The sequence below is a fragment of the Podarcis raffonei genome, chromosome 14 (genome assembly GCF_027172205.1).
Source record: "Podarcis raffonei isolate rPodRaf1 chromosome 14, rPodRaf1.pri, whole genome shotgun sequence".
NCBI lineage: Eukaryota > Metazoa > Chordata > Lepidosauria > Squamata > Lacertidae > Podarcis > Podarcis raffonei.
In genome coordinates, this window is record NC_070615.1 from 45213280 (window position 1) to 45238464 (window position 25185).

General features: G+C 45.9%; 2 protein-coding genes across 7 annotated transcripts in view; one reads left to right on the plus strand and one right to left on the minus strand.

Moving 5' to 3' along the window:
- Nucleotides 1-10695, plus strand: part of EMP2 (epithelial membrane protein 2) — a 31223-nt gene extending 20528 nt beyond the window's left edge. The window contains exons 2-5 of the mRNA XM_053364576.1: nt 2355-2474; nt 3469-3559; nt 6664-6810; nt 7261-10695. Coding sequence (XP_053220551.1) covers nt 2397-2474; nt 3469-3559; nt 6664-6810; nt 7261-7448 — 504 coding nt within the window. The 5' untranslated portion in view covers nt 2355-2396 and the 3' untranslated portion in view covers nt 7449-10695. The remainder of the gene's footprint in view (nt 1-2354; nt 2475-3468; nt 3560-6663; nt 6811-7260) is intronic.
- Nucleotides 10696-11215: 520 nt separating this feature from the next.
- The window catches only part of ATF7IP2 (activating transcription factor 7 interacting protein 2), a 34147-nt gene continuing 20177 nt past the window's right edge, over nt 11216-25185 (minus strand). For 4 of the 6 annotated variants that reach the window (XM_053364568.1, XM_053364569.1, XM_053364567.1 and 1 more), the window contains 7 exons: nt 24221-24292; nt 23096-23235; nt 22787-22854; nt 21076-21140; nt 19240-19288; nt 17057-17199; nt 11216-12675 (listed from right to left, as the gene is read on the minus strand). In XM_053364568.1, coding sequence (XP_053220543.1) covers nt 12274-12675; nt 17057-17199; nt 19240-19288; nt 21076-21140; nt 22787-22854; nt 23096-23235; nt 24221-24292 — 939 coding nt within the window. In that variant the 3' untranslated portion in view covers nt 11216-12273. Of the gene's footprint in view, nt 12676-15867; nt 16045-17056; nt 17200-19239; nt 19289-21075; nt 21141-22786; nt 22855-23095; nt 23236-24220; nt 24293-25185 lie in introns of those variants that run through there. The other 2 variants (XM_053364565.1, XM_053364571.1) reach the window with 2 other exon arrangements.

A 25185-nucleotide genomic window follows, 5' to 3' on the forward strand; every position in this document is an offset into this window, starting at 1 on the left:
CGGGTTACATATGCTTCAGGTTACATACGCTTCAGGTTACAGACTCCGTTAACCCAGAAATAGTACCTCGGGTTAAGAACTTTGTTTCAGGATGAGAACAGAAATCGTGCTCCGGCAGCAGGAGGCCCCATTAGCTAAAGTGGTGCTTCAGGTTAAGAACAGTTTCAGCTTAAGAACGGATCTCCAGAATGAATTAAGTTCTTAACCCGAGGTACCACTGTACTTTTAATCTTTTGTTGGAAGCCACCCACAGTGGCTGGGGAAACCCATTCAGAAGGGCGGGGTATAGATAAAATATTATCATTATTATTATTATTATTATTATTAATAATAATAATAATAATAATAATAATAATTCACCCTATCCTCCGCAAGATGGACCTGCCCTCCTTTGGATTTGCATTCAGCAATCTGAGTTGATCGAAACCAGATGTTAAAGCAAGACTTAGCTCTTTTTAACTGTTTTGAAAACGTTTGTTTTTCTAAGCCACAAAGCAACAACCCTTAGTCTGCTCAAAATGAAAGACGACAGCTTGTCTGGGGCTGCCAGCTTCGTTTTGTATTTTTATTTCCCAAAAAAAGAAAGGGAAAAAAGAATCAAGGTACATAGGCTGGGTTAGTTTGCATGCCCGAATGCCACAGTGTTAGCTTAGCAAGCTGCAACAGATGTTCCTTTGCCTCGCCAAAAGATATGGAACGTTGGATCTAAAGGGGATTGTTGAAGCAATAAATAAAAGTATATGAAAGCCCTATAGCGGATTGGTTGACAAAGACCTGTGCGTGAGAACTTTCAAGATTCTCAGTGGTTCACAAATTCCCAGTGATATGACTGCCTTCATTTCTTCCAAGAAATCCCTCGCTTGCTTCCATTCTGCGGGAGCATGTGAAAATTGCAGTTTGTCTCATGCATGAATTTATTTTCAGGTTTCTAGGCCTTATGACTACAACCTTTAGAAAAAATATTCTTTAAACCACAGATGTTACAGAAATCTATTTCTTCCCAGCCTTCTCAAAGTACACACTGCCAGAAACGGTATGATAAAACTAGAGTCAGAGTAGAAAGACCCTTTTTCAGTAAGAAATAAGCGCAGCTCATTTTTCTTCCAAGCTTGCTGCTGCAGTGGGCCCCCTGTCCTTTGTCGGATTCGCTCAGCCAGTCTGTGCAATTGCCAAAGGCTTACGCGGCCATGTTTTATATAAATTTAGTGAAATAAATAAATAGGCTACATTGAAGTGGTGCAAAAGTACAGGGTCTTCCCACACACCCCTCTCTGTTCCAAGCAAGCAAGTGGAATTTTCACTGTCTAAATGCACATTTGATGGAGGTACAGGGACGCGGGTGGCGCTGTGGGTTAAACCACAGAGCCTAGGACTTGCTGATCAGAAGGTTGGCGGTTCAAATCCCTGCAATGGGGTGAGCTCCCGTTGCTCGGTCCCTGCTCCTGCCAACCTAGCAGTTCAAAAGCATGTCAAAGTGCAAGTAGATAAATAGGTACCGCTCCAGCGGGAAGGTAAACGGCGTTTCCGTGCGCTGCTCTGGTTCACCAGAAGCGGCTTGGTCATGCTGGCCACATGAACCGGAAGTTCTACGCCGGCTCCCTCAGCCAATAAAGCGAGATGAGCGCTGCAACCCCAGAGTCGGCCACGACTGGACCTAATGGTCAGGGGTCCCTTTACCTTTACAGAGAAGGGGCGTGGCCTGGGGAGGGTTTTGAGGGCCACATAACAAGGCCTGGAGGGCCACATCTCCCCCCAAGGCCTCAGACTCTCCAGCCCTGGACTAGGACCTGGGAGATCTGGGTTCAGGTCCCCATACTCAGCCTCCATGAAACTCACCAAGTGACTTTGAGCCAAACATTTCCTCACAGCCAAATCTACCTCACAGGGTTGTTGTTGGGGGGGGGCAGGAAGGGGGAGAACCAGGTGACCACTTTGAACTCCTTGAAGGAAATAATTATATCCTTGTGCAGTGGGTGATATAAATATAAAAATAATTATATTATCATATAATATAAAGAAGAATAAAAGCTTGTCATGTCGTGTGAAGGCAACTTTGATTTGTCTGTCTGTCTATCTGAGCAACGGATGAAGGCGGAAGCCAAAAAGTTATTCTATAGGAGTGTTTTTCTTTATGTATGTATGCATTATTACAATGGTACCTATAAAACCTTGTTTGTTGTATAGATAGCATAATACGTATGGAATTGTATTGTTTATGTTCTGTGTTTTAAGCCACCCGGTGGTCTTTTGAAAAAAAGGTGGTATATAACTTTAATAAGAAATCATCATCATTTCACAGTAAGCACCCATTTCCAAAGCTCTGAACCACTTTCCCTCCTTGTCTTTTGGTACAGCATTCTCTTCCTCTAGACTAGAGGAACCCTCCCCTCGCAAAGATGCTGATTCTCCTTGCCTTCATCATCGTCTTCCACATCAGCTCGGCTGCCCTTCTGTTCATCGCCACGATTGACAGCGTAAGTTGCCTGCCAACAGCATATTATTTTTTTGATTTGGGGTGTGTGTCTGTGTGCCTGGTGTTCAATGATTAAAAGAAAGTCTTCGAAATGGAAGTGAAAAAGACTCCACATATTGAAAGTGGAGACACTCTATGCATTTTACTGGAGGGGCTGGATGTTTTGAACCTGTTGCCACCTTTGCCCTCCCCGACGTTGGCCTTTGGCTGCTTTCAGCCTCCTCTGGAGTAAGGATATGGGAGCCAGCCATCTACTCTGGTAAGATGACCATTCCCCTCTGAGCTGCATATAAGCCAGGCTCCTTGGAGTGCAGGAAGTGACTTTGCTGAAGTGTATTGATCATTTTGATGGATGGTTTCTGATCTTTAGAACTTGGCCCTCCAGATGTTTTCGGACTACAACTCCCATCATCCCTAGCTAACAGGACCAGTGGGCAGGGGTGATGGGAATTGTAGTTCCAAAACAGCTGGAGGGCCAAGTTTGGCCATGCCTGGCTTAATTGAACTGTAATAATCATTTCAATGAATTTGTTATTTGCTTTATTTAGGCGCTATTGTACTTGATGGTATAGTGACTGCTTCTTAAATGCTATTGTGATTCTTGTGAGCTGGCTGCCCTGAGCTCAGCATTTGCCATTGGAAAAGCGGAATACAAATGTTAAATCAAATCAAATTGGGAAGACCAGCACCAGAAACTTTATTGTCAGTTAACTCTGGTTTTACTTAAACCTAGCCTTTTTTTGGGGGGGGGGGGGAGTAATATTGAATTTTTTGAATTGAAGTGTTTGTCAGATTTTTGAATTGAAGTGTTTGTCAGATTTTTGTCATTTATCAATTTTCCAACATGCTGTATTTGTATTTTGATGTTTTGAAATGTCTGCTGGAAGCCAGTTTGGGCACAGCTCATTGTGGAAAACTGGCATCAAAGTGAAATCGACCGATCAGTCCTCCAAGATCTATACTTTCACGTGCTTTTTCAAATCATCCTTCTCCAGGCCTGGTGGGTCGGGGAGGACTTCTCCACAGACGTCTGGCATCGCTGCCTCAATGGCACTAACTGTACAGCCCTGGACGAGACCTTCCCAGGTGAGTCATCTACGCTTCAAATCTATGCTTCCAGGTGTCATAAGAAAGCTGCAGAGATAGTGCAGGATAGTGCACACCCCGGAAATGATCTCTTTCAGCTTCTGCCTTCAGGAAGAAGGTACAGGGCTATAAAGACTAGGACTAGCCACCTGAGAAACAGTTTCTATCCAAATGCAATTTTGGTTTTAAATGCAGTGTAAGGTAGTCTCTGTGGGAGTATATTGTATTTAATTATGGGGTATCAGAGTTTTTATGGGGCTAACCAGGCTGGGATAGCTGGCTTGTTGGTTTTTGAATGTCTGATGTAGATTTTTTCAATTTCGTTGTTCTGTATGGGACAATGACAATAAAGATTATCGTATTGTATCGTATCATATTGTATCAGACGACTCTTTGTGCATCTTGGGGTGGGATTACTTCGTTCCCCCCACCCACCATCAATGTCTTCCCAGGAGTGTGTATTTTTTTTTAAAGTGACATCATCACAATAACATTTCCACATGCATTTCTCTTCATCATTGGCTGGGAAATGTGATAACATCATGGCGTGCAGAAATGGGTGTTGGTGAATCTTTTTTAAGGATGTTCCTGAGTAGGGTTGCCATACGTCTGGATTTTCCTGGACATGTCCTCGTTTTGGGGGGTAAAATTTTGGTTCCTGGTTTTTTTGCTTGGCTCCTAAAAAGAACTACATTTCCCATGGGGCCTCTGCGGCGAAGCCTGCCCTATGATTGGATGCAGGCAGTTCCAATCTCGCTGCCCATTAGCTGTCCCGGGTGTCACGTCCGATGGCGGAAGGGGGAGGTGGTAGAAAGTGATGATGGTAGCCGAGACGGAGAGTGGGGAGGGCATGCAGATGAGGATGGAGGTTGAGAGGCCAGGCCATAGTGTGCGGTGTCCTAATCTGGATCGGGGCCGGGAGAGGCTTGCTTCAGCTGTTGCAGGGCGCCTGCAGTTCAGGAGCTATTGGGTGTTGGCGTTATGCAGGAGCTGGGCACTGTGGAAGAGGCTGGGAACCCATTTATGGGGCGATGGGTATAGTTGGGTGCCAGCCACCTGGGCCCCCTTGTGTGTGGTGCCCTTGCCATGGCTGCCGGCCATGTACCACAGTAGCAATTAGCAGGAGCGCTTGGAGACCTTGCCTAAGAAATGCTCTCCTATGAATTAATCTAACAGTAAAACTTTCTCCTTCTGATCAAGAAACTAGTAGATCATGGGTAGGCAAACGAAGGCCTGGGGGGCTGGATCAGGCCCAATCGCCTTCTGAATCCGGCCCACAGATGGTCCGGGAACTAGTGTGTTTTTACATGAGTAGAATGTGTTCTTTTATTAAAAATGCATCTCTGGGTTATTTGTGGGGCATTGGAATTCGTTCATTTCCCCCCCAAAATATAGCCTGGCCCCCCACAAGGTCTGAGAGACAGTGGACCGGCCCCCTGCTGAAAAAGTTTGCTGACCCCTGTAGTAGATAACACACCACTTCTTTCTAGGTTGCTTAAGCACAGAGTAGTAGCTCATTTTGTAGATACAGGTAAACCAGATTATACATGGCTAGCTGGCAGAACCGTTATGCTAAGAATAAAATACGACGCAGGCATCCATCTCAAAGCTTGCTTTTCAAAACAAGAATGGTATAGTCATATGACTTTTTTTTAAAAAAGATTATGCTCAGCAATTTTTATATTAATTGGCAACTAGTTTAAACAGTGAAATATAGGTGTGCAAGGCAGGAGGTGGTGGTTGGGAAGTTAAGAGCTGTTTGACAGTGGAACAGACTGCCACAATAGGTGGTAGACTCTCCTTCCTTGGAGGTTTTTAAGCAGAGGTTAGATGGCCGCCTATCATGTATGCTCTAGCTGAGATTCCTGCAATTGAAGGGGGTTGGACTAGATGACCCTCGGGGTCCCATTCAGCTCTACAATTCTATGATTCTAATGCCTCTACCTTCCCTGGTTGCACCTCGTAGTTAATCCCCTGATTTCGCTGATGTCTGAAGAACAACAGAAGGAAGGGTAGGGCTGGCTGGCGCAGCCAGGCTCTGAAAAGTTCCTCTTTGTGGAAGTTGCATTTATTTGGGGAGCAGGAGGGCAGGAGGAAATGGATTCAGGAGAGTTGGCAAGAGGCTGACACCTTTTCTTATTGTCACTCTGCGCAAGCAGTGGCGGGAGGAAGTCGCTGGCAGGATGCAGGTGGGTTCCAAGAAGGAAAAATTAATGGGATGATTATTTTTTTATATAATATAATTTTTATTTTTTTAAAAAAAACAACCAGCCCGGAAATTAAATGTGACTGTCAAGACCTCAGAAAACAAACTTCGAAGATCTGACCCAGCAATATTGGTTTGGGAGGGGTGGCAGCATATAAAAATCCATAGGGACCTTCTGGCGGTTCCTTTGTTGAGAGAAGTGAGGTTACAGGGAACCAGGCAGAGGGCCTTCTCGGTGGTGGCACCCACCCTGTGGAATGCCCTCCCATTAGATGTCAAGGAAAGAAACAACTATCTGAGTTTTAGAAGACAGCTGATGGCAGCCCTGTTTAGGGAAGTTTTTAATGTCTGATGTTTTATTGTATTTTTAATATTTTGTTGGAAGACGCCCAGTGGCTGAAATAATATGCTCTCAATAAATTATTATTACTATTATTATTAGTAGTAGTAGTACCCTGCCCATCCAGCTGGGTCTCCTCAGCCACTCTGGGCGGCTTCCAACAAAGATTAAAAATACATTAAAATGTCACACATTCAAAACTTCCCTGAACAGGGCTGCCTTCAGATGTCTTCTAAATGTCAGGTTTATCTCTTTGACATTTGATCGGATGGCGTTCCACAAGGCGGGCGCCACTACTGAGAAGGCCCTCTGCCTGGTTCCCTGTAGCTTCGCTTCTCACAGCGAGAAGCAATCCCAATCCTCTCCTACCTGCTTTCTTAAATTCAGACAAGGGATTGACACTGGTCTCTCCCCCTTAAGTCTCAAGGTTGTCCTTGTAGAACTTGCAGAATCCTAAGAGCTGGGAGGGACCACAAGGGTCATCTATGTCCAACCCAATGCAGGAATCTTCCTAAATGCACTGTTAACTGCTACTTCCTCCCCACGTATGTTTTACAGACTACCAGTCTATCCAGGCAATTCAGGCGACGATGATCCTCTCCACCATCCTCTGCTGTGTGGCCTTTTTCGTTTTCATCCTCCAGCTGTTCCGCCTAAAGCAAGGCGAGAGATTCGTCTTAACATCCATCATCCAGCTGCTATCCTGTGAGTACCTCCTCCCGGTTGAAGGATGTGCAGCGGCCGCTCTCACAAAAGAGAATGGAGTTGTGACAAGGAGCTGTCACACTGACCCATTGCGCCACAAAACAGCACAAAGAGTCTGGGGAGGGTGCTCCCCATCTCTTCTCCCAATTAACCTCCGTCTCCAGGGTCCACCCCATGACACCACTGGCGCCATCCCCGTGACATCACCAGGGGCTGCCCTTGGGTTGCATCCCAGACACTGAAATTTCTGGGGCCAGACCTGAGACCTAAGTCTCCCTTGTCCAGGCACTGATTAGACCCAGACCACCTCAACAGCAAGATGGTTTCGTGGGTGCTTAGTGCTTCTTTCTGACTTCTTAGAGATCTTTCAGTCTTAACTTGCTGAGAACACCAGGAGGCTGGTTCTATCCTCAGCCCATTCACGGGCTTTCTCCTTCTCTCCCTTCCCAGGTCTGTGTGTGATGATCGCCGCGTCCATTTACACGGACCGCCACGAGGAGTTTCATGTGGGTCCGCAGTACGACTTTTTCCAAGTGTCCAGCGGGCAGTACGGCTACTCCTATGTCCTGGCGTGGGTCGCCTTCTCTTTCACGTTGCTCAGTGGAATCATGTACCTAATACTAAGGAAGCGTAAATAAAACTGCAGCGGCTAGTTGAAGGGGGAAGAGAGAGAAAAGGAAACGGTCTGTCCGTTTCGCAGTACTGGGAGTCCAGTAACTATTTTGTATATAGCAGAAGAGCGGTTTTGTAGTAAGGAAAAGTTATTGTCTGTTTTTTTTTGTCCTGCCGCAGCCCCCTTCCTCCTCCTTCTCCCTGCTTGGTGTTGAAACAAGGACTATGGGAGGGGGGAAATGCAGGTGAACTGGAACAGCTAACCCCCCCCCGGCGTGGGTGGGGTACCTTAAAGGCAACCCATGCCTATGGCAGTCTCCCAAAAGTCATTGATTGTACCTATTCTTGTTTCCTTTTCTTATACAGCTTTCAAAACAGGTAATGTTACTAGGCATTAATAAAAAAAGCATCCCTCCCCCAGCTGGTTATGGCTCTGTAGGACAGATGTGAACAGCTGGCAGAGCACAGTAAACATTATTATGTCGCTAGCAACATGTGCTCAACTGGACGTCTGGAATTCTCTTGAGAAATAGGGAGGGGGTGGGGATCTAGACTGCCCTTGGCCACAGAATAATTCTGTGGATCTGGGAGATAATCCTGCAGCCGGTAGTTCCTCCAGTGATTGAATGCCAGCCTAGGAGGTTCTTTCTAAAAAGCAATGGTTTGGTGTGACGCTGGCAAGCTCAACGCTATGGTTCCGGGCTGATCTCAAGGGTCCATTTGGTTTGGCGCAGTGCCCGTGTGGTGGTCATGGCAGGGGGCGGCAGAACAGGGGTGCAGCCTGCTCTAAATCCAGCTTGGACACATCTGCCCATGCCATGCTTCAAAACAATTCCAGCTGGGAGTGTCTTAAGTTATCGCCACGGAAGATAGTGTTCTGCTGCGATAGGTGTGTAGTGAAGAGCCCTGAAAGGTTCAGAGAACATTACTTGCCTAAGGCTGAAACAATTGCCTTGGGACCGATCCTCTTCCTGCTGAACCATGTATCCAGCTACCTCAAGAAGCCGCAAAGATGGTCACTGCCTTGACCGACACCCAGAGAGGCACTTTCCCAAGCCCACCACCTCTCAGCTTGTTTCTGCAGCGGCAGTCCAGCCGTGCCTTAATCTTTAGTATTTCTCTGCGTTTTGGAAGAATTCAAATGGAAAGGCTGTCTTGTCTTTGAGAAGGCACTCAATCCCTCCATTCAAAAGGGATCCTAGGTAGCAGGGCTGTGGAAGGGCCTTTTCCTTGCGTGGATCATGGTGAGCTGTCAGCATAGTGGCAGTCAGAAAACAAATAACACCGCCAAGTTGTTGGGGGCTGGCAAAAATCATCTGGGGGACCAGATATGGCCCTTAGGATTGCCATCCCTGCTGTAGGCAATATTAAGCTTAGGCAAACCAAAATTTCTGACTCAGAAGAAAGCACTGGGCACCCAGCTTGACATCATTTTAGCAGGAAAATGTCAGTGCTAAAGCACAGCTTCCCTACTTTGAGGTAAATACAGCAGGCAGGAAGATTCAATTTTTATTTTTACAACCAGGAGAGAGCCGCCCAACACTACTGCATTATTCCCGAAGAGTTTGGGATTCCTGATTGCCCCAAATCACGGCTTCAACCAACCAACGAGCCAGTATTTGGCTAACTATCTGGCATATTTGTTGGCAAATATATCAGGTCTTTCCAATCTGTCTGACAAATTTACCCACAAGTCACCTGGTTTTCAAAACCCCAGAGGCTCTTATTATTAGCAGGTGCAGAAACCTAGAATAACCTCAGGCTGCTCTTAAGGATCCCATATTTCACCCAGGAGCCTTGTTCGTATAGCTACAAATGTCTGACTGCCTTAACAACAAATATGGCTTTATAGGGCATTAAAAGATATTAATGGAAAAGGACGACCCATCGATCACTAAGGCTGCAAAATCCTTCTCTCTGTTCCTAGGGTATCAGTCCCATTAAACCCAACAGGGACTTTCTTCTGAGTAAGCATGCTTAGGATTTCTCTGTCTGCAGGGCTGTCAGCTGATCTGCATCCTCTTACTTGAACATCAGCTGCCTTTGGAACCATGCTGCCATCCAGTTTAAATTAAATGTGCGTGTAGCTCATTTGATCTCTCAATATGATGGACCTTTTTGAGATTTCGGAGAATGTGCAAGAATGCAGCTATTTAACAGACAACCATTGTGAGCGGTGTGGAAGGGCATTTTTTAGTGGGAGCGCTTTTTATGTGTGTTAAATATGTTTTCTTTTGCATCTTCGTATGGCCACTTCCCCTCTGTAATCCCCCTTTCATCTCTCAAAATGGTGCTCTAGAAAACCTGTCCTTACTATCGGCATTTTTAAAAGGTATGCCCAACTTGAAATGTTAGCATAAACCTGGGGGGCGGGGAAGGGATGGGAGTGTTTTAGATCCTGCAAACAAAAACATTTGGCCAAATGGATAAACTGGTGACAACTCATTTTAAGTAAATCAGGCCAAGTTAAAAGACCAAGTTGATGGTCCCAGCTCCTCCCAGAATCACTTTTATGCTCCTGTGTGGAACATAGAACCATGCTTTTTGTGCCTGTAGTGACATCTTTGAAGCGATGGTGTATAGAGAGAAACCTCATGACTTTTGCATGGTTGGGATAGACCCTGCTGTGCAAAGAGAACCAGATCTGTTGCTCCACCCACCACTGGCATAAAGCCACTGAAAGGTTGCCCACACTGTTGCCGTTTCTCCCCCCTCCGCGCGATCCCAGATTTATTGCACCCTATTCCTGCACCATCCTCCCAAATCCCTAGACATTCCGCATGCAGCCACACATACATTGTATGCAAGAATCTGCGCCACCATTTATTCTCTGTTCTAAAGAATGAACTAGTCTGACCAGGTGTGTTTTTTATATAGATAGAATTTGTATTTATGTAAAAAAACAAAACAAAAAAAATGTACCTGTACATACATAGATAACATTATGCCAATTATATTTTCTGACCACTTTAATAGAAATTTGAATTGCAAATCATAATATAACCAGAGAATACAAAAACCCCCAATTCTGACAATGCTATTATTGCCTTTGCCACTCGCCTGGGAATAATAGGCACTCCTTCGTACGTTAGTACTACCATTTTTCAAGTTCTGGGGTTGGGGGAGAAATTGAGAAATCCAAAAATGCTTAGCGGAGGACAGCGATTGTCAAGACTGCTAGCTTAGCTCTACCGACTGTGCCTCTGTTGTTTTGTATTTTATATACCATCTGTGTACACGGAAATAAAAGTTACAACCAGTATTGTGCCGATACCATGTTGCAGTTGGGTTTCTTGACAGCATCTGCCTAAACGCTGAAGGGAAGCCCAGTGTTTTTTAAGAGATGCTAGACATTAAGATGAAGAAGAGGTAGGAGTGGATGGGATTGTAGCACCCATGCACACAAACGCCTGCCGAGTTCAACCAAGCGTTCTGAGACTAGCAACTTTCATTTCATTCTCAAGCAGCCTTCTAGCCCTAAGGACTGGGAAGACAGGCTTGAAAGCAGCGCCTGACTGGATACTTGGAGGTAGAAGGCCTGCCGCTTGGTGCGTCTTGAGAATTTCAAGTGTTCAAAGGCTTTAATTGCTTTGCCTTCTTTCCCCATGACTAACAAAAGCAAAAAAATTAATATGTGCACTAAGCAGCTGGAGGTTTAATTGGATGAATCAGTACAGGTGACACCAGCTTTCTTAGTGACAGGGTCCCACGAGGAAAGTTGCCACCGGTGACCATGAATTTTAGCTCTGACGACCAGCAGGGCTTATGTACTACAGGTATAACTTTTTTTAAAAAAAAGCCACCAGGAATGCAGATCAGATATGGCTGGAGTTTTCCACATCTAAAAGTTCTAAGGAGGAACTGGCGACCCTAACTAAGCTGTAGTAGGTCTGCGAGCTGCAAAAAATGGGAGGGGGGTATTTTTGCCATCTTTGTAGTGCAGGTGGCTTTGGAGCATCACAAATGGCTTTTGAAACCTGCCCTTCAGGCAAGGCCAAGTTTCTAATTTATAAAGCAAAAGGAACCAACTTCCACGTCTGCTAAAGACACACTAAAGGTGATGTGGGAGAGAGACCTGGAAGAGGCCATAATGGGTGCAATTATGAATCTCTTTCTGCCAATATATGTGAAAATACATTGAAAGGAGCAGGGGTGTCAACTTGCCCCCCACATTGGGGGGGGGGCGCATCACATGACGCGTCCGCTCCCAAATAGCGGGCCGGGCCGGGACACACTGGTGTCCCACCCCCGCTGCTGTGATGCCAGCGCTCAAATGGCTGCCTTCTCCCTACACAGCATTGGGCAGGAAGAGGCAGAGCGCAGCCCCCAGGCTCCATGCTCAGCCTCCTATCCACGCAGTATCAGGCGAGGAGGGGGAGCGGACCACAGGGTTTTGGGGGGCTGAAGACTCCTTGAATTTTTTTTGGGGGGGGGGAGATGAAGACTCCTCAGCCCCCACTACCCGGCACGCCTGCAAGGGAGACCGTTTTGGTGGTCTGAGCTTATAGGAACTGTAACTAACAGGGGAAAGGGGCCGAATCAGTCCAGATGCTGTTGAACTACAAGTCCTATCAGCCCCAGCCAGTATGGTGAACAGGCCAGGATGATGGGAGTTGTAGTGTAACAACAGCAGCAAAGCCAAAGGTCCTTTCTCTCCCCCCTCCAAAATCTAAAATGTTAAGGGCGCCCCCTCGCAGAAAGGCAAGAGGTCAACGGGAAGTCTCAGAAGTGAGGTGTCAAACCTTACCGTAACTGGAATCCTGAAACTGGCGCCAGCCATAGGCAGCATAGAGAGAAGAGGGACACATAAAGTAGACGTCCTGTAGGAGCCTAGATCCCCCCTCACAGGAGCTACGTCATCGAAATGGCATGAATGTCACTAAAGGGTCCATAACGTCCATAAATGTCCTTTGACTGGATGGTAAAGTAACACTTGGAGCAATTAGCAATCTGAGCTAACGAGCAACCCATGGGGAGAGGCATGGCCTTAATATCCCGCACCCTAAGCCAGCGGGTCGGCACACCTTTACCGACGAACTCCAGGCAAACGAACAAGTGGAAGCTGTCTAGAGGAGCACACCATGGTTCCACCTTGCTGACCTCCCACCGCAGGCCAAAACCTTTGGGCTTCTCCACCTGAACCACAGTGAGGTGCAGCTTTTGAGGTGGACGGGTATGTCTGAATCTGGACAGGCTCTCCAGCTGCTGCTCAACCTGCGGTAACGGAGGGAGGTGCCGAAACGCTTCAGGGACCTGTGGGGAAAGCAGGAGCTTCGGTTAACAGGGCGGCTAAAAAGGGCCGGAACAATCCATTTCAGCTCAACCATTTACATGTCTGACTAAAGGGACTTCCGTGCAGAGAAAGGAAGTACGGGCTATCCCACTTAAGAGCAGACCCACTGAAATTAATGGTCATGACTAAAGTGGTTCCATTAATTTCAGTGGGTCTACTCTGTGTAGGACTGGAACTGGCGACAACCCTGTGTATGTCTCACGCACAAAAAACGAGGCTACCCCCCTTGCTTGCATTGCTTATATATTACTCATTTAAAGTATTAATAGCAAGCTCTTCATTGGATGCTTTCAACCCCAGAGCAGGAAACAAAGTAACAGAAATAAATGGAGGAAGATATACAAAAATTACAAAATCCTATAAATAGAACCAGCAAACAATTAAGCAAATCTGTCATGCAGCAAACAAGCAAAATCACAACAATGTAAATTTACATTTCCAATTGCTCACCCACCTGCCACCACTTTGAGGGTTTTTTTCTACAATCAAGCAGTATAGAAATTTTATGAAATAAGACTAATAATCAAGACCACATGCAAAGCTAAATCACCAGCTTAGGCAAGGAGCATGTCCAACACCACCCTCTGCAAGCTGCCGGACACTTAGCAGATCAGCATGTCTCCATGAGAAAAATCATTATTTGTTAAGTGGCTACAGCAACAAGAATCCCACAGGGAATGTTGCATTATGAAACACATGCTGTTTTCCTTCCTAGAATTCTTAACGGTGAAATACTGAAGGCACAAATGCAGACAATTCCAACAGGAAAGGAAAGTGGGCATCTGCAGAAACCAGTGGGGCTGCATAAGGAATTTACAGATGAGCCGAGATTTAAGAAGGGGATGCATACGAAATGGAGGAAAGGGGAAATCACAAAGGAGGAGTAAACATGAGTGGCCGAAAGTTGTGTGGTGAACGTCAGGCTGGCTAAAGCTCAGAATGAGCTCAGGCTTGCAAGAGAGATTAAAAATAAAAATTTGGCCACTGAACTGCGGATTCTTGTTGCTACGGTCTGTCACTGCTCTTACTTTGCAGTATCATAATCTTATACGCATTATTCTCCGCTGCCACCAAGGTTCATTAGTAAACAATGAATGGATGCGGGTTGCAGATAAACATCAGGCAAGCTTTGCCATTTTCCAAGCTTGGTAAAGGCAAATCACCACAAATTTTCCCTAGTTCAAAATTTTCTAAAAAGCCCCCGACTCTGGCATAGCAGGAAAAGACACAACTAGCTTGATGCTCCTGTCTTCCCATACCTAAACTTCTTAACGCAAAACTATTAAGAGACGACGTTCAAAGCGAAACCCCTCTCTTCACAGAGCATGTTTGATTCGTGCTCCCTGTGTTGCCAAACTGGCGTTATTCTTATCTGGGAGCCCCAATTACATCAGGTGTGTGAAACCTGTGTCCGTTCAGCTGTTCTCGAACTACAGCTCCCACTATCCTTGACCACTGGCTGTGCTGATGGGATCTGGAGTCCAACTACACATGGTTTCCCAGCTTTGAGCTAAAAGCAGTTTCCCAAACTTAGGTCTCCAACTGTTTTTGGACTACAAATCCCATCACCCCTAGCTAGCAGGACCAGTGGTCAGGGAAGATGGTGTGTAGTCCGAAAACAGCTGGAGACCCAAGTTTGGGAAACCCTGAACTGAAGAAACACCAAGTGCTGTAGCATTCTTGTCGCTGGGGCTAAGAGATGTGCAGCTTATATTACAAGATGGCCCTCTAGTGGCTAAGAGGATGAAGCTCGTCCTTCGGTATGGTTTGGGTGGAATGCTTCTTTCCCATCAGTGCCTGACAAATTCTTGTTGATATTTCAGATCTGACTGTGTGCTGAAATCAGATACGGTGTTGGGACTCACCGTTGGGGGCAAGGGGGGGGGAGGACCCTCCTTAACAGCAGAGTTAATCCTACCCACCCGATTGGAAACTAATTCTGCACCAGCTTATTTGTCCATTAAGCTTCAGCAACACCTACTCTGACTGGCAGCGGCTCTGCAGGGTCTTGGGCAGAGGAGGTTCCAGAGGTTTGCAGGTGGGTCTCTCCTGGCTATACAGAAATATGGCTGGTTGGGATGAGGAGCAGGGCTGTTTCCTGCTTTGCAGAATGAGACCCCCATGGAGACAAGGCACACACCAAGGGGGGAGTGCTTCTACCAACAGCTCCCAGTTTACCTTGGTGTTCTTCACCTGTCAATACTGAAGATGGTTTAGCTCTGTCTGCTGCAGTTTACTTTTATTAATTCCTATTACAATTATTATGCTGTTTTAATGGAGGACAAGACGCTATCCACGGCTACTACCAGCGGATCTCCAACCATGTGGCAGGAGAGGATGGCAAGTGTGGCAGGAAGATTCAAGTATGATCCAAGAATAATTTAATCATTTCCGTATAGTTTAGCATACTATAGTGGGTTATTTTTTAACAGAATGTGGATAGGTATCTTTTCAAAATGAGAACCAAGAGCATCAAATGATATACTGAAGACAATCCTAGTTGTTCTTTCCAATGCATTTCTTTTCAATTAAAATTTTGGTGTCGTGCGAGCAAGTTTTTATTCTGAAAGTGTAGCCCGGAGAAAAAAAAGTACCACTGGATCGCAGTGAACCCATCTGTGATCTGTGATCCCATCTGCATGTGGGTTTCACACAAGCACCTGGCTGGCAACTGTGAAAACAGGATGCTGGACTAGACGGGTCATTGGCCTAATTCAGCAGGGTCCTTATGTTCTGAAGTAATTTTAGCAAAGGTTGTATATACTGTGAACCCTTTGAGATTTTACAAACTGAGAAGTGGGCCATATATTTTATTAAACAGGAAACAATGAACGATCTTTCCCATCGCTCGCTACCCAACTCTTAACTGGAGATGCCAGCGACTGAACCTGGAAACTTTTGCATGTGAAGTGGATGCTCTGCCACAGGGATGCTGCTGCCCCCTGAATCGCACTTCCAGAGACTGGGACCAATCCATCTACAGTGGTACCTCGGGTTAAGAACTGAATTTGTTCTGGAGATCCGTTCTTAACCTGAAACTGTTCTTAACCTGAAGCACCACTTTAGCTAATGGGGCCTCCCATTGCTGCCGCCACGCAATTTCTATTCTCATCCTGAAGCAAAGTTCTTAACCCGAGGTACTATTTCTGGGTTAGCGGAGTCTGTAACCTGAAGCATCTGTAACCCAGGGTACCACTGTACGTGCAAAGGAGATGCTCTCCCACGGAGCTCTCATCCTTCCTCATTCTATGCACACCTACCTGGGAGTAAAGTGGGACTGCTTCAGATGCCTTCAGGCTATCCTCTGAGACTCATGGGCACCACCAGGGCTGGGAAAAAGGCATTAGTGCCATTAAGAATTAATATCACTGGCACCAGTCTATCTCGAGAGACAATGATTGCATCTTCAGGGATGAAGTCAAACTGCTGGAGAATCACGGCGCCTGCTGTGGTTGCAGAGACCATTCAAACACAACTGCTGCCTCCCATTTTGTTAATGCTGCGTTAACAGCATCCAAGTGACCCTGCACAGTGCACAAGCCTGAGAAGTGTATGGAGGTCCTGGGCTGCTCAGACGACAAGATCCCCCTCTTAGCCTCACTGATGTTGTCCAAAGGAAAGCAGAGCAAGACGTTTGGCACCAGCTTGGCTGCAGGAGTTGCTGGAAGGAGGCATACAACTAGAGCCAGGGCTTTTTCGGCTGTGGCTCCGATCTGGTGGAATGCTCTGTCACAAGAGACTAGGGCCCTGCGGGACTTGACATCTTTCCGCAGGGCCTGCAAGACAGAGCTGTTCCACCAGGCCTTTGGCCAGGGCACAGCCTGACTCCCTCCTTTGGCAATCTGCACAGAACTCTAGTCCAATGGTTGCCATCAATTTGATTTGAATTAATTTTATAATGAAATGATTTTAGAATGTTGTATTATTTTATTGTTGTTAGCCACCCTGAGCCCGGCTAAGGCTGGGGAGGGCGGGATATAAATAAAGTTTATTATTATTATATTATTATTATTATTATTATTATTATTATTATTATTATTATTATTATTATAATACAAAGCACCATCCAACTGTCTTAGGGACTCCACTCCAGATTTGCCTAGGGTTTACTCCTTAGCCTTTTCTTCCCCCAAAGATACCCCACAAGGCAGTGGAGGTTTAGGATCAGAGTTTTCCTTCGCAGGCTGACAAGCGCCATCTGCTTCTCACTTCCATCTACAGCACAAACGACCCTGAACAAACCAGGAGTAATACATGCCCCCCACTGGAGATACTACTCCTCCCTTTACACCCCAAATACCCTTAAGAATGAATGAATGAATGAATAAATCACTTAGCTACCTCATTTGATGTTTGCAGCACAGGCTGAGGATGATTTAGGACCAGGCTTTCTACGGGTGAATCGGTTTTCTTAGTAGCACAATATTGGAAAGAAGAAGGTGTCCCATCTAAAGAAGACTGGCAAATTAAACTAATGGAATACGCTGAAATGGCAAAATTGACAATGAAATTATGAGGAAGAGATAATAATGAATTTAAGGAAGAATGGAAGATGTTTATTGCATATACAGTGGTAGCTCGGGTTACAGATGCTTCAGGTTACAGACTCCGCTAACCCAGAAATAGTACCTCGGGTTAAGAACTTTGCTTCAGGATGAGAACAGAAATCGCGCTGCGGTGGCGCAGCAGCAGGAGGCCCCATTAGCTAAAGTGGTGCTTCGGGTTAAGAACAGACCACCGGAATGAATTAAGTATGTACCCAGAGGTACCACTGTATACAGTTGCGATGTACACGGGATAGTACACAGGTTAATACATTAGCAGGGTTTTAAGATTATTTGTAATTTATTATGAATTGATAATAGGTGATTTAAATATGTTACAAATTTAACAATGTACATGCAGTATCTTAATAAGAGAACCAAGGAAGGGATTAGAGGGAAGTCAATTTGTTTTGTTTTGGCATTGTTTTTTATTTTTGTTATTTTTGGAAAATCAATAAAATGTTATATATATATAAACTGGTTTTCTTTGCAATACTTTTCTCTTTTTCTTTGCCAACTCCTACAAAATGAAGCATTTTAAATATTGCTGGCACCAAGCATATACAGCAGCTGTCCTCAACTTGCTGCCCTCCAGGTGTTCTCTGACCACAACTCCCATCAGCCCCCAGCCAGCTGTATAACATACATGGGCCTCGGCCTGTGTACTTGAAAGAGCGTCTCCACCCCCATTGTTCAGCTCGGACCCTGAGGTCCAGCTCCGAGGGTCTTCTGGCAGTTCCCTCACTGAGAGCTTACAGGGAACCAGACAAGAGGACCTTCCCAGTGGTGGCACCCACTCTTTGGGATGCCCTCCCGTCAGATGTCAAGGAGATGAATAACCATACAATCTTAAAAAGGTAAAGGTACCCCTGCCCGTTCGGGCCAGTCTTGCCAGACTCTAGGGTTGTGCGCTCATCTCACTCTATAGGCCGGGAGCGAGCGCTGTCCGGAGACACTTCTGGGTCACGTGGCCAGCGTGACAAGCTGCATCTGGCGAGCCAGCGCAGCACACGGAATGCCGTTTACCTTCCCGCTGGTAAGCGGTCCCTGTTTATCTACTTGCACCCGGAGGTGCTTTCAAACTGCTAGGTTGGCAGGCGCTGGGACCGAACGACGGGAGCGCACCCCGCCGCGGGGATTTGAACCGCCGACCATGCGATCGACAAGTCCTAGGCGCTGAGGTTTAACCCACAGCGCCACCCGCGTCCCTGTACTGGGAAACTTTTTAATGTTTGATGTTTCACTGTGTTTTTATTTATGTTGGAAGCTACCCAGAGTGGCTGGAGCAACCCAGTCAGATAAAGTAAAGGTAAAGGGACCCCTGACCGCTAGGTCCAGTCGCGGACGACTCTGGGGTTGCTGTGCTCATCTCGCTTTACTGGCCGAAGGAGCCGGTGTGCAGCTTCCGGGTCATGTGGCCAGCATGACTAAGCCGCTTCTGGCGAACCAGAGCAGCGCACAGAAACGCCGTTTACCTTCCCGCCGGAGCGGTACCTATTTATCTACTTGCACTTTGACGTGCTTTCAAACTGCTAGGTGGGCAGGAGCAGGGATCAAAGAACGGGAGCTCACCCTGTCGCAGGAATTCAAACCGCCGACCTTCTGTTCGGCAAGCCCAAGAGGCTCAGTGGTTTAGACCACAGCGTCACCGCATCAGATGGGTGCAGTACAAATAATAAAATTATTACTATTTAACAGAATCAGCTGTATGTTCAAGTCCACCACTGCAGCAGCAACAACAAAGGCAGGAAACCAATAGTGCCAGTCACATTCCACCACAGCAACAGCTTCAACTCACCAGAAAACTAAAGTATATATGTATCAATTAAATGCAGGGCTATACTGCTGCTCCACAAGATTTTGCTTATGTAGTTTTACATTTCCCATTTAGTTCTGGGCACTGTGTGTGGAAAAATCATTTATACGTTTCAAACATCGCCAATACATTAACATGGATATGAAAGCGCACACTTTCCTCACCTTTGTTGCTGTCATCTCCTTCATCAGTCAGATCGATAAATAATGGGTTCTGCAATTAAGAGAATTCAAATCGTTTAAACATAAGAACCTCAGCAGAGACTGCGGGATCCGGCCAAAGGCTCACCTAGTCCAGCATACTGTTCTCACACAGCGACCAACCAAACATATGTAGAAAATTCTCAAGCAGGGCCTGAGCACAAATGCACCCCCCCGTGGTTTCTAGCAAGCAGTATTCAGAACATTGCTGCCTCCAGCTGCCCACCTGCAATTCCCAGCAGTTGGTATTCTGACGCTGGAACGTTGCACCAATGGCTACTAGCCACGGTGTCTAATAAAGTACAGTGGCACCTTGGTTCTCAAACTTAATCTGTTCCTGAAGTCTGTTCCAAAACCAAAGCGTTCCAAAACCAAAGCACACTTTCCCATAGAAAGTAATGCAGAACGGATTAATCCATTCCGGACTTTTAAAAACAACCCCTAAAACAGCAATTTAACATGAATTTTACTATCTAACGAGACCATGGATCCATAAAATGAAAGCAATAAACAATGTATTGCAGTCACACAATCAATCAGTAGCTGAACTAGGTTCCACACGGTCACACACACACACACAAAAACGCAAAATAAATAGCAAAAACAGACAGACCTCAGCGTAACACTCCAAACAGAAGCGCAACACTTAAAATGGAGCATGATTGGCTTCTGAAGAAAGTTAACAAACCGGAACACTTACTTCCGGGTTTGCAGTGTTTGGGTTCCAAGTTGCTTGAGTACCAAGGCGTTTGAGAACCAAGGTACCACTGTACTACAACTAATTTAAAAAATGTGCTGCCAAAAATTGGGACAAGGGGCTCGTCCCTGCCAAAAACTAGTTAGAAGTTTCTCAGGATTGGTCCTGGTCTGTAATAGGACTGGGGAGCATGATTGCTGAACGCTTCCCTCCACAGTTGTTTGGCTCTCAGACATTTTCCCCAGGCCTCTCCCTCTGTGCTCCCGCTCAAATGTTTTCGCCTGGCTGGTGTAGGTCCTTGAACTCTGATCATGGCTCCCGCTTGCTTAGATGGAGGTTGAATGGAGACTGGGGTGAGGGAATAGCAACAGCTTACTTCTGTAAGCCGTTGGAAAGCAATTTGCCGAATGGTTCCAGCACACTTCCTAATATATGTTCCTAAAACAAATCAAACTGTATGATTCTATGATAAAACAAGCTGTTCATATTCTAGATTTAAGGTAGTACATTGCCACTGATCAAGATTCCCATGGTAACGTTCGCCTACTGTAAAGCTGGCGCAGATGGGCAGGCAAGTGTTTCAAATGAGGCCAGGCCAATTTACCTTGCAGAGCAAGATTCGGAGGGTTCCATCTCTTAAGGGGGTCCCCAAATTCAGTATAACTGGGCACACTTTGATCATGTAGCAAGGCCCAAAATGTCACAGCCATAGATGATGTGGATGACACATTAATTTATTGCACTTAAACCCCCCCCAACACACTTTAAAGTCATTCATCATTCAGATCCGTTCACTATAGGATGGGAGAAAGGAATAAAATCCTAGTTGCACCAGAGAAGAGACTCTTAAAGAATACTTGGAAGATGGAGCAAACTTATTTTCTGCTTCTCCGAGGGCAGGTGCCAAACCAATGGTTTTGAATTACAAGAAAGGAGATTCTGACTAAACTTTAGGAAGTCATTTCTGATGGCAAGACCTGTTTGACCGTGGAATGGACTACCTCAGAAGGGGGTGGAACTTTGGAGGGACTAGATGACCCTTGGGGTCTCTTCCCACTCTACAATTCTATGGACGGGGTGGGGGAAGAGTTGTTAAAGCTGACCTTAGAGTTGCATGGAGTTTCAGCTGAAGTAGAGGCATTTACAGAAGTTTCTTTCTGTTGAACACCTAAGGGAATTTGACAGAAGTGAAAATTTTAGAACGCTTGAACTTGTCTGACAAAAGATCATGCTTCCCTCTGCAGGAGCTGTTGCAAGCATATAAGGAATACCTGTTGCCCACTCAAAATGTGTCCAAGAATCGACAGACGCAGCAGCGGAGAAAAAGAAGGCAAAGTTTACTGCTGAGCAATAAAGACCTAGTGGAATATTTTCCAGAGCCTGGGCACCGGAGCCCCTCGGGCTTTGGGTTTAGGTCCAGTCATGGCTGACTCTGGGGTTGTGGCACACATCTCGCTTTATTGCCCGGGGGAGCTGGCATACAGCATGACTAAGCCGCTTCTGGCGAACCAGAGCAGCGCATGGAAACGCCGTTTACCTTCCCGCTGGAGCGGTACCTATTTATCTACTTGCACTTTGATGTGCTTTCGAACTGCTAGGTTGGCAGGAGCAGGGACCAAGCAACGGGAGCTCACCCCGTAGCGGGGATTTGAACCGCCAACCTTCTGATCAGCAAGTCCTAGGCTCTGTGGTTTAACCCACAGCGCCACCCGCGTCCCTTTGGGTTTATATACCTGACTACAAACAGCGTTAGGCATTACATATTCATATATTGCAGCAAAATCAAGCCAATGAGCAGGGCAAAGCCCTTCCTATGCCCATGTAAAGAATATTTCTGCTTTTCCAATATTGTGCATCATGATGCCCTTTACCCTAATTTTCAGCTATAAAGAGGAAAAGAAACCTATTTGACCGTTGAAGCCTGAGTAACCCCTCCATCTGTTATTGGCTAGAACATTGCATTCTGTGGCTGACTTCTCTTTCCCGGTTCCCCCATCTCACCCTCCATCTCGTGAGCATGAGAAACAGTCTGGGGAAGGTTCCCTATAGGAAAAGCCAACACATCAGATTTATTGTTTCCTTCAAGCACAATAGCAGGACAGAGAGAAATAGGGCAAAGGGAAACTGAGATTTAGGCACTTCTAGCCCTACTGAAGCCTTAGTGATTTAAGCTCCATTAGGATACATGGATATATAAAAATCATCATAAGGATATATGGTTCTACAGAAATCATAAAGGTAGAATTCTTCCAGGTGGTCTTGCCACAGAGCCTTCGCCAATCTGCTAAATTGGATGTGGAATGGGCAATCAGATTTCCAACAATGGAAGAGTGCACCATCCGGGATAAAGTCAAACCGTTGGAGAGCTACAGTGCCTGCTTTGTCTGTAGAGACCAATATAGGAGGAAACATGCTTTACTGCAGGCGGGGCAGATGAAGGCATCTGGTTTTGCAGATGTACCATGACGTGTCTTCTTTCTGAGCTCAATCACATATTGCCAAACTCTGGAATCAAATTATGTCGAAATGAATCTGCAATTTTGCCCAGGAGCTGCCCGCCAAGTTTGAGAGTCAAGCCTGAGTCAAAGGATTAATGCGGTTGATGAGGCAATCAATGGGACTTACACTCTTACAAGTACCATGTAACACTACAATTCTATGAAAGAGTATTATTCTGCCTCTCGAACCATGCTAATTGTCCTTTGCAGATGGTGTGCATATATAACACATAACCTAATAATCAGCTGCGAAACAAGACTCATACTGTTGAAAAGTTTTTTAAAATAGAGGAAAGGAGAATTTAGTTTCATGTACCTGTAGGATTCACTGTTCCCACGTCTGAGCTTTTTTTCCCCCAAGAAAGGCATATAATGTCTTCAGAGCTGATTAAAAAAAAGAATGCAAAATAGATTGTGCAGAAATGTAAAAGAACCCAGCCCCTCCACTTAAGGCAACAAAGTCTTACTTGTGAAATGAATAATGGGGGAAGTAGGCGTTATAGCACGTGTGTTGCTAAATGCAGAGAACAGGAATGTAAGCCTGCTTTTCATGGACCAATACTTGCACTTCCCAAGCATGCAGCAAATGAACAAGGCCAGCTGCCATGCTGATGGGGAGACTTACCTTTCTGTGTTTTTAGGAATAGTTTTGTTAAGATTGGATGGCTTCTCTTTTGATGGTGCTGGCATGCTGTTTGCATTGCTATGTTGAGGGCTGGGGCAATTTATTATTTCAATTTGCAAAGGTGGTCTTGTAGGGAGGGCCTGGGAAGGAAAGAGAAAAAAATAACTTGTACACTGTGCTATTCCACATATTCCAGTATGACTAATCAGGCTCCTTCATAAAGGAAGCATCTTCTTCTTGCTGGTATTAAAGCCAGTGTAACTGTTGTGTTCTCTCACATGCTGACTAAAGTTTATTTCTGTTCCCCATCAGTAAGCATCTGGGTCCCACTGTCAAGAAGTTTTTCCTGATGCTCACCTGAAACTTTTGACTTAAACCCATTAGATCATGGGTCCGCACAGACCACTGCTTCATTCAGTTTGCCTGTGAAGAACATCAGGAACTGCGGCTGTGAAAGCAGACACAGGAGCTGCTCTCCACTGTTCTTAAAACCCGGCTGTCTAAAGATGGAAAGATAAAGCCTTACCCCACCACAAAAAACAAATAAAGGCTTTGTTGTTGTCATCTGCTGCACTGCTAGTTTCCCTAGAAGGCAACTCAACCCCTTCACATTTTAAAATTCCAACCTCCCTGCAGTGGCCTGTCAGGCACTCTGTTAGGAAGTGAAGCCAGAACTTCTTTTTCAAGGCGCAGAATCCATTGCAGATTCCCTTCTGCACGCCTAACCAGTCATACTCACATATGGTATTACAGTTCATGCATATGACTGTGTTGCACTGGTCACCTTGAGGCACTGCAGCAGTTTCTGAGCTCAAGAGAATTAAGACACTGGGAAAATGGCTTAGCAATAGTTGTTTCTGTCGATGATGGAGTGTTGTAGTATAATACAGTGGTACCTCGGGTTACATACACTTCAGGTTACAGACTCCGCTAACCCAGAAATAGTGCTTCAGGTTAAGAACTTTGCTTCAGGATGAGAACAGAAATCGTGCTCTGGCGGCAGCAGGAGGCCCCATTAGCTAGTGGTGCTTCAGGTTAAGAACAGTTTCAGGTTAAGAACGGACCTCCGGAACGAATTAAGTACTTAACCCGAGGTACCACTGTATAGTGCTGTAGCATGCTTACTTTTCTAGATGATTCTCTCTTCTGGCTTGTTATTACAGCATCAATGCGTCGGTCAAGCCTAGAGATTTTCTTCTGCAAGAGAAAGAGAAAGAAGAGCTTGCATTGGCCTGCAGAAAAACTTTAGAACAAGGGGAGCAACATTCACAGTTGCACTCTAAATATCTGGAGCTAAGGGTTTGGCTAGTAGGCTCAAGGAGGTACTTCTAACACCATTTGTGTTTTTGCAATGACCAATGGCTAACAAATCTGACGGAATGTCCCGAGTTGCTACTTCCCCTTTTCCTAGTGTCTGAAAAGGAATCCCACCACCAAACTGCTTGCGCCAACTGCAAGTCTATCATCCCTTCCTCTCACCCCTTTTATGGCAACCACAAAGAGACTCTGCTACCCTCTTTGCCATACAAAAAGGTTTATTTGCACACCTTGCTCTCCGTTCCTCCTTAGTGTTGCTTCCCTGACTTACTGCTCCCTTCTCTGCCTTATTTCTTTAACCCTCTGCTCCTGAACTGCCCACTCCTAAAACTCCCTCCCCCTTAAGTCCTCTTTCCATCCCTCAGCCACCCTGCCAGGCCAGCACCCTTTCCTGTGCCACTTTAACATGCCAACGTGTCTCAGCTGCATGCAAGGTATCAGACATTTGTACACCATGGGTTAAACTGACAAGTCTAACAGCAGCCAGCAGTGGGATCTCTACAATACGTGACTTATGGGCCATATTTCTATATACAGACATATAACGTGCTGGCTCCAGGTTTTGCGGGGCCCTTGGCAAGATGCTCCCTCCTCTTCTGCCTTGCTCCTGCCACTGAACGCTCAGAGAAGGCAGAGGGACAGGCAGTGACAGCAGGGAGGAAAAGCAGAGCCAGAGGTGCCAGAGGTCATTGAAGAACCTCTCGTCGAGATATGGGCCTTGGCAAATGCCTGATAACACCAGCTTCTGATGCCAGCCTCTTAGAGACACAACA